This window comes from Rana temporaria, chromosome 12 (assembly GCF_905171775.1).
Source record: "Rana temporaria chromosome 12, aRanTem1.1, whole genome shotgun sequence".
Lineage (NCBI taxonomy): Eukaryota > Metazoa > Chordata > Amphibia > Anura > Ranidae > Rana > Rana temporaria.
In genome coordinates this window covers 109,310,697-109,320,631 of record NC_053500.1, presented here as the reverse complement: position 1 = coordinate 109,320,631, position 9,935 = coordinate 109,310,697, and the positions used below count along the sequence as shown (strand labels likewise).

General features: G+C 49.7%; 1 protein-coding gene across 1 annotated transcript; it reads left to right on the top strand.

Moving 5' to 3' along the window:
• The first annotated feature begins 2,516 nt into the window (after nucleotides 1-2,516).
• Nucleotides 2,517-8,709, top strand: LOC120918367 (programmed cell death protein 4-like). The gene is made up of 3 exons (XM_040329909.1): nucleotides 2,517-2,841; nucleotides 3,794-3,906; nucleotides 7,921-8,709. The coding sequence occupies exons 1-3, from the start codon at nucleotides 2,517-2,519 to the stop codon at nucleotides 8,704-8,706; spliced, it is 1,224 nt and encodes a 407-aa protein (XP_040185843.1). The 3' UTR covers nucleotides 8,707-8,709.
• The last annotated feature ends 1,226 nt before the right edge of the window (nucleotides 8,710-9,935 follow it).

Genomic DNA, 9,935 nt, shown 5'->3' with positions numbered 1-9,935 from the left:
AAAGTGAAACAATAAAAGTGTAATATTACGTTTCGTACCTAGGGGGGGTGTAAAGTCAGCATGTGAAAAAGCGCATGTTTCCCGTACATAGAACTGTCCCTGCACAAAGTGTCATTTCTGAAAGAAAAAAAGGCATTTAAAACCGGCTTTGCAGCTCTAATGAATTGTCGGCTCTGGCAATTCAGAGATGATTCATTCATAAAAAAATAAAAATAAAAAAGCTGGGGGTCCCCCCAAATTCCATTAACGGGCCCTTCAGGTCTGATATGGATATTAAGGGAAACCCCGCCGTCAATTTAAAAAAAAAATGACGTGGGGTTCCCCCCAAATATCCATACCAGACCCTTCAGGTCTGGTGTGGATTTTAAGGGGAACTCCACCCCAAATTTAAAAAAAAAATGGTAGTTCCCCCAAAAATCCACACCAGACCCTTATCCGAGCACGTTAACCTGGCCGGCCGCAGAAAAGAGGGGGGGACAGAGTGTGGCCCCCCCCCCCTCTCCTGAACCGCACAGGCCACATGCCCTCAACATGGGGAGGATGTCCCCATGTTGAAGGGGACAAGGGCCTCATCCCCACAACCCTTGCCCGGTGGTTGTGGGGGTCTGCGGGCGGGGGGCTTATCAGAATCTGGAAGACCCCTTTAACAAAGGGGACCCCCAGATCCTGCCCCCCCCCTATGTGAATTGGTAATGGGGTACACTGTACCTCTACCATTTCACGAAGGAAGTGTAAATAGTTAAAAAAAAAAAACACACAGACACCGTTGAAAAAAATCTTTTATTAATAAAAATAAATAAAACATACAGCGATGTGAATCCACTCTCGGCCCGCCCCCCCGCTCCAACGTTGTCTTCTATCCAGCGACGGATGATCTCTCCAGTGACAAGTGATCAGCGGTCCGGTCCAGCGATGAGAAGATCCATCCGTCCAGAGCGCAGCAGGCAAGCTCCTCTCTCCGCTGGACACAGCCCAGCGGAATGACGCGCTGGAGCTGTGACATTTCATATATAGGGGAAGCGGCCACCCGTCACGTGACCCCGCCCCCTCTGATGCACCCTCGTACGTCACTGGGAAAGACCGGGCCTGATTTCAAATGTTCGAGTCCCATAGGTTCTAAAGTTCACACAAACATTTGGTGTGTTCGCAAGTTCTGATGCGAACCGAACAGGGGGGTGTTCGGCTCATCCTTAATCCTTAGTATAGTGTAATGAATAAGGAGAGATTAGGCAGCTTAGTTAGTTGCGTGCAGGCAGTGTATATATATATATATATATATATATATATATATATATATATATATATATATATATATATATATATATATATATACACACACACACACCCACTAGACTGATATATATAATATATCAATATATAATCATTGGCCCAGATTCACAAAGCACTTACACCGACGTATAACAAGTTATGCCGACGTAAGTGCAAATGTGCGCCGTCGTATCTGTGCGCCAGACCCACAAACTAACATGCGCCTAAAAACAGGCTACACCCCGCCGACGTATCTTGCTTACGCCGGAGTAGGGTGGGCGTACATTTAGGCTGGGAGCATGGTGCCGCTCCCATTGATTAGCCATTCAAACATGCAAATACGGCAATTCACGAACCTGCGTGCGCCTGGCGCAGGCTACGCGAGGTGCGCGTAAGTTGTACATCCGGCGTAAAGTTATTCCCCATAAAGGAGGTGCTACCCAGCAGCAGACATGCAAAGGTCTGCACCAGGGAACACAAGCCGGCGTATTTTACGTTGGACGTGTGTCTGGCTGGGCATAGGTTACGTTCACGACGTACGCAGTGATCCGGCGTAGTTTAGGCAGTTGTTCCGATGTGGTTGTGAGCAGGCGCAGGGGGATGCGTCCACGTCACGGCGCATGCGCAGTTCGTGATACGTATCTGTCTGGCGCTCGGCCCATCATTTGCATGGGGTCACGCCTCATTTGCATGGGTCACGCCCACTTCCACCTATGCCAGCCTGCGCCCTCGAAACCTACGCTAGCGTTGGGAGTAAAAGCTTGCTGAATGCAATGCTTGACTCTCCGCGCTACGTTGGCGCGGCGTACAGCGTTTGCGCTACGGCGGCGTAATGTGCGCCCACACTCTGTCAATCTGGGCCAATCAGTCTAGTGTGTGTGTGTGTGTATATATATATATATATATATATATATATATGTGTGTATGTGATATATGAGAAACCCAAGTAACAAGCGCACAGTAGTGAGCAGGCGTGGACCGTCTAAGAAGTGCCCAAGAAAATACATATACTGGCGCATGCGGGCGCACACGTGTGTGCATTGGCATGTGTGCACGCATTGGCGCCAGTCCGCCTATTTAAACCTGACAGTAACATGCATACGTTGCTAAGTGGTCTTTTTAGCTAGTGCCCGTTAACCCAATCTGTACCAGTACCCTGTATCTTGACCCGGCTTGTCTGAACCTTCCTGTTGACCTCCGCCTGCCTACCTGTGACCCCGGCTTGTGCTTGACTCCGCTTCTGCCTGATGTTCCTGTGCCTCATTGCCCAACTGGGTACCGAACCTGGCCTGTGTCCCGTCTTTGCCTCTGCCTCACGTCTCCGTACCTGTTCTGTCCGGCTGTTGATGACCCCCTGGCTCACGTCCCGCCTACGCTTCCAGCTGCTGATCCAGCGACACGGGGCTCCTGCCCAGCACTCTCCAGTCACCTGCTTCCTGCCAACACTCAGCCAGAGCCATCTGCTACAGCGGCCCTCGTGCCACTCTGTGTCCTCCACTCCCTGTCACCACTACCAGGGATGTTGGAAAGAAGGTGCAGGAGAAGCCCTCTCTACAGCTCGATCTCCACCAGGTATGTGACAAAATATATAATATAGAGGGGGTCCTGTGTAAGTTCACTTCACCTTACAGATTTTTCTGTAAAGGTGAACTTACCCTTTAAGGATTTAGAGAAGATGGGCCAGATTCAGATAGGTTAGCGGATCCGCTAACCTATCTGATTTACGATCCACCGGCGCAAGTTTTTGAGGCTAGTGCTGTATTCAGAAAGCACTTACCTCAAAACTTGCGGCGGCGTATCGCAAATCCCCCGGCCCAATTCAAATTCCGTGGCTAGGGGGAGTGTACTATTTAAATCAGGCGCGTCCCCACGCCGATTGAACTGCGAATGCGCCGCCGGCTAAATTTCCCAGCGTGCATTGGTCCAAATGACGTCGCTAGGACGTCATTGGTTTTGACGTGAACGTAAATGGCATCCAGCCCCATTCACGGACAAGTTACGCAAACAACGTAAAATTTTCAAATAGCAACGTCGTATCTCTTTGTGAATCTGGCCCAGGGTGTAAAGAAGAGTGGACCAAGATCCCTCCTGAGATGCGTGCAAACCTGGTAACCAACTACAAGAAATGTCTTACCTCTGTGCTTGCCAACAAGGGTTTCTCCACCAAGTACTAAGTCATGTTTTGTTCGGGGATGAAATACTTATTTTACTCACTGAACTGCAACTCAATTTATAACATTTGTATTGGGGTTTTTTTTTCTCTGGATTTTTGGTTGACATTTAAAATGCACCTATGATAATGAAAAAAATATAGACCCTTAATTTCTTTGCAAGCGGGCAAACTTACAAAAATCTGCAGGGGATCAAATAATTATCTTGTGCACTGTACAATGTATGGTGTTGTTTTTTAAAGGGAACCTCAGCCCAGAGGAATACAGTGGTTTCCATTGCCGGCCATACACTGTCTGCCAATACGCCAGGACCTTTGTAAATGTAATCTAATGCCACGGTTTGTATTAACAAGGTTTCTGCGGTTACAGAACTGCCTATGCGCCTTCGAATGTGGAAGGTTTTGCAAACTGTCTCCTGGGATGTCTACGTCACACATTTCAGGAGGTAGTTTTGCAAGACCCTCACGTATGCGCAGACTCGCTGAGGGTTCTCTGCCAGTGACCTCAGAGACCTGCTGTGTGTGTTCAGGGCCCGGCAGAACATTAATTAAAACGTTTTAAGCTTTTAACAATATGTTCTGCATATGTGTGAGAAGGAGGAGGCAGGAGAGAACCTTCCTAGAATGGATGGTCTGCTTTAGGAACCTTGATATTGTTTTGATTTAGAAATATTGACTTTGTAACTGTAGATCTGCCCCGGGGCCCCCCAGACCCCCTTTCCATCTGCTCCCCCTTTTTTTGGCAGGCCCCGCCCCTTGCCCATACGTGATTTGCGGTCGTTGACCTTCCCCCGCGGGCTGACCGGCTCCACCGTGCCATCGGCGCTCTTCCGATTCCCTGGCGGAGTCCCGGGAGGACGTTCGGCGGAGCCGGCGCTTTGCTTTGGCTTTCATTTTGGCTTCATGGAGCGCCTTCTCCTGTGGAGTCCAATCAGGTGACACTTCCTCATCGCTGAGCTCCTCCTCCCCCCGCGGAGCCTCGTCCTCACCTGGACCCATCCTTGGAGATTCAGGGCTCGAGTCCTGCGGGAACGCATGGGAACGACGTCCCTCCACTTTTTTCACTGCGGGAACGTCGTTCCCGTTGCAGGACTCGAGTCGCCCGTGCCGATCTTTTTTCTCCTGGGCAGAGGTGTTTGCAAGGCGGGAGCGGGGGAGGGGGCGCTCCGCCCCCGGGTGACACACGGCACAGTGCTGGATTGAGCGAGGTGCCGCAGCTCTCTCCTCCTCCTTCCCCTGTGCACTCCAGTAGCTTTGAAGGGAGGAGGAGAGAGCTCAGTGCTCGGCGCCCGCAAGTCTTCCGGGAACTGCAATCCCCTATTATTGTGACAGGCAGGCGGGGAGAGGTGCCGGCTGCCTATCACAATTACCCTTGCACAGCCGTCACTGCCGACAGAGTCTATGCTCCTCCTCTACACTGTCAGTACATCCACAACAGGAGGAGGAGCCTAGGAGGAGGGACATCCATGTGGAGAAAGCCGCGCTATTCTAAGGTCTGTAAATGTGGGGAGGGGAGAGATATTATACACTATATTGTCACAATGGGCAGATATGCAGGGGGGGGGGGGGTACATTAGAGGTATTACACAGGGGGGTTACATTAGAGGTATTACACAGGGGGGTTACATTAGGGGGGATTACACAGGGGGGTACATTAGGGGAATTACACAGGGGGGGTTACATTAGAGGTATTACACAGGGGGGGTTACATTAGAGGTATTACACAGGGGGGTTACATTAGAGGGATTACACAGGGGGGTTACATTAGAGGTATTACACAGGGGGGTTACATTAGAGGTATTACACAGGGGGGTTACATTAGGGGGGATTACACAGGGGGGTTACATTAGAGGTATTACACAGGGGGGTTACATTAGAGGGGATTACACAGGGGGGTTACATTAGAGGGATTACACAGGGGGGGTTACATTAGAGGGATTACACAGGGGGTTACATTAGGGGGGTTACATTAGAGGTATTACACGGGGGGGGTTACATTAGAGGTATTACACAGGGGGGTTACATTAGGGGGATTACACAGGGGGGGTTACATTAGGGGGATTACACAGGGGGGTTACATTAGAGGCATTACACAGGGGGGTACATTAGAGGGATTACACAGGGGGGTACATTAGAGGTATTACACAGGGGGGTTACATTAGAGGTATTACACAGGGGGGTTACATTAGAGGTATTACACGGGGGGTTACATTAGAGGTATTACACAGGGGGGGTTACATTAGAGGGTATTACACAGGGGGTTACATTAGAGGTATTACACAGGGGGGTTACATTAGAGGTATTACACGGGGGGTTACATTAGAGGTATTACACAGGGGGGGTTACATTAGGGGCATTACACAGGGGGGGTTACATTAGGGGAATTACACAGGGGGGTTACATTAGGGGGGATTACACAGGGGGGGTACATTAGAGGTATTACACAGGGGGGTTACATTAGAGGGATTACACAGGGGGGTACATTAGAGGGATTACACAGGGGGGTACATTAGAGGTATTACACAGGGGGGTTACATTAGAGGTATTACACAGGGGGGGTTACATTAGAGGTATTACACGGGGGGTTACATTAGAGGTATTACACAGGGGGGTTACATTAGAGGTATTACACAGGTGGGGTTACATTAGGGGGATTACACAGGGGGTTACATTAGAGGCATTACACAGGGGGGTACATTAGAGGTATTACACAGGGGGGTTACATTAGAGGCATTACACAGGGGGGTACATTAGAGGGATTACACAGGGGGGTACATTAGAGGTATTACACAGGGGGGGGTACATTAGAGGTATTACACGGGGGGTTACATTAGAGGTATTACACAGGGGGGTTACATTAGAGGTATTACACGGGGGGTTACATTAGGGGGATTACACAGGGGGGGTTACATTAGAGGGGATTACACAGGGGGGGTTACATTAGGGGGATTACACAGGGGGGTTACATTAGAGGCATTACACAGGGGGGTACATTAGAGGGATTACACAGGGGGGTACATTAGAGGGATTACACAGGGGGGTTACATTAGAGGTATTACACAGGGGGGTTACATTAGAGGTATTACACGGGGGGTTACATTAGAGGTATTACACAGGGGGGGTTACATTAGAGGGTATTACACAGAGGGGTACATTAGAGGTATTACACAGGGGGGTTACATTAGAGGTATTACACGGGGGGTTACATTAGAGGTATTACACAGGGGGGGTTACATTAGGGGCATTACACAGGGGGGGTTACATTAGGGGAATTACACAGGGGGGTTACATTAGGGGGGATTACACAGGGGGGGTACATTAGAGGTATTACACAGGGGGGGTACATTAGAGGTATTACACAGGGGGGTTACATTAGAGGTATTACACAGGGGGGTTACATTAGAGGTATTACACAGGGGGGGTTACATTAGAGGTATTACACGGGGGGTTACATTAGAGGTATTACACAGGGGGGTTACATTAGAGGTATTACACGGGGGGTTACATTAGAGGTATTACACGGGGGGTTACATTAGAGGTATTACACAGGGGGGTTACATTAGAGGTATTACACGGGGGGTTACATTAGAGGTATTACACAGGTGGGGTTACATTAGGGGGGATTCCACGGGGGGTTACATTAGAGGGATTACACAGGGGGGGTTACATTAGAGGGATTACACAGGGGGGGGTACATTAGGGGGACTACACAGGGGGATTACACAGGGGGGGGGTTACATTAGAGGTATTACACAGGTGGGGTTACATTAGGGGGATTACACAGGGGGGTTTCATTAGGGGGGATTCCACGGGGGGCTACATTAGAGGGATTACACAGGGGGGGTTACATTAGGGGGACTACACAGGGGGGTTACATTAGGGGGATTACACAGGGGGAGTTACATTAGGGGGATTACACAGGGGAAATGACATCAAGGGGGATTACACAGGGGGAGTTACATCAGGGGGGGTTACATTAGGGGGATTACATCAGGGGGGGTTACATCTGGGGGATTTGAGGGTATTTACACAGGGAATGAATACACTGTAGGGATTTACAACGGAAGGAATTTACACTATGGGAGATAAAACTTGGGGAATTTACTGTGGGGGGGGGGCCGGTTTGGGGTGTACTGCCACCCTGAAACTAGCCTGCCCAGCGCCCTGCAGAGCACTGTGGCAGGCTAGACAGAAGAGAGCCCAATGCACTAGCCTGCCCAGTGTCTACTGCTCTGTTATGTTCCTGCTATCACTCCGCAGTGGCAGGACAGAGCATTGCGGCAGGCTAGGGGGGAGAGCTATGCTAATTCTCAGTGACCAGGGGGGGAGGGTTTGACACCATATTTTTTTTTGTAAACTGGCACTTTACAATAAATGTTGCATTGTATTTTCTGTGAAATATATATGCATATGAGCGTATCATTTTTTTTTTTGGTGGGGGAGTGGATCTTGGGTGGGAGTTCCCACACTTTTTTCCCCAGGACTTGACCCCTGGAGATGATCCCACTGGAGGTGCCGAGCCCTCACCACCACAGCCGTACACACCACTCTACCGGAATGTCCGAGACCCCAACTATGACGAGTTTGCCCAGGGTGCCACGGTGTACCAGAAGGTGGTGCCGGAGCTGGACGAGGCAGAACTCCAGAAAGCGGTCCATCCCATGGTGCAGGAGTACTTCGAACACGGGGACACCGGGGGGGTCATAGCTCTCCTCTGTGAGCTGAATTTGGGCGGTAAGAGGCCCGAGGTCTCCCGCCTGGCTGTGTCTCTGTCCCTGGAAGGAAAGGCCAGCCATCGGGAACTGACCTCCCGTCTCCTGTCCGACCTGCTGCTGAAAGTGCTGACCGAAGAGGACATGGCTCGGGCCTTCAACAAGCTGCTCATCAACTTACCTGACCTTATCCTGGACACTCCTGAGGCTCCACAGATGCTGGGACAGTTTATCGCTCGTGCCGTGGCTGATCACGCATTGCCTCTTAATTTCCTGGACCGGTACAAGGGACGTGTTGACTGTGAGCATGCGCGGGCCGCTTTGGACCGCGCTGCCGTCCTTCTCAGAATAAAGAGAGCGATCATCTGGCTGGACAACGTGTGGGGAGTCGGAGGAGGACAGAGACCCGTGAAACATCTCATCAAAGAGGGGCCGCAAATGTTTTGTGAGCGAGGGAGACAGAGGACTCGTCAAACAGTGACTGGACCCCTCCCCCCCCTCTGGCCCGGAGGTCAGAGATTCCGGGGAGACCTTCTGGTGTACAAAATAAAATAAAGGGGAAAAAAAAAATGATAAATATTGACTATGGTTTATGATATAATGATAGATTTCATTGCACATTGATGAATCGTCTCCATTCAGAAGACATGACCAGCTGGGGGCAGCAAACCCACATCACACCATGGCATTTTATGCTTTCGGTTTTGAATTCCACTCAGTTCGTTTTCTCTCATAATTAGATGTAAAGATTTGTGAAGACTGAAGACAGAGATCCCTGTCCTGGAGAACCATTTTTGACTGGTACTTGTATTGCCTGGTACTATTAGGCAGCCAGGCACAATAATGTTCAGCACCAATTGATTTTATACACATGAAAAAGACTCCAAAAAGGGTTATGCAAAAAAAAAAAAGTACAATCGAAAAAGTTTACTATATAAAGAGAAGTTCCAGCCTGGGACAAAAAATTTTAGTCAGCAGCTACAAATACTGTAGCTGGTTACTTTTAATATTAGGGCACTTGCCTGTCCAGGGAGCCCACTATGTCGGCACCCCAACCGATGTTCAGATAGGCTGTCGGGTGCTCTTGCTGCCATCTCCACGAAGGGGATCCGACACGGGCACGCTCTCGTGCCATACAATCGGTGTCCATAGATGCCGATTGTATGACTCGGGCCCCCGGGAGCCAATGGCTGCGCTGCTATCGATTTATCCAAGGAAGAGTCGATCAGGCATGGGGAGAACTATGCAGGATCGCACCCACAGAAATTCAGGGCTCAGGTAAGTAAAACGGGGGTTGGGGGGGGGGGGGCTTTGGGGCGGTGACTGCAAGGTGTTTTTTCACCTTAATGCATCCTATGCATTAAAAAAACAGGAAGGTTTACAATTCCTTTAAGCTGCATTTATGAAAAGTTAACCGTGTTGAGAATGACAAGTCTGTAAAATGTCAAATAACGTCAATAAAATATTACTGGATGCTACCAGGAACCCCAGTTACTCTATCAGTGAAATGGTTCATTCTAGAATTCATCTGAATGAAAAGTTATGCTTCAAGACGAGTTGAAAATAAATAAATTAATCAACAGCGTCAAATGCTGTAGCTTCTGACTTTTAATATAATGACACTCACCTGTTCAGGGATCCCGCAATGTCGGCACCCCTAGGTGATTCATCAATCAGCTTTGGGTGCAGGCACCGGCATCTTCACATACGGAAGTCGAGCTGCGCTTTCTGAATGGTCCCAGAAGGCAGCGGGGGGGGGGGGGGGGGAGAAGGAGGGCTAGAAA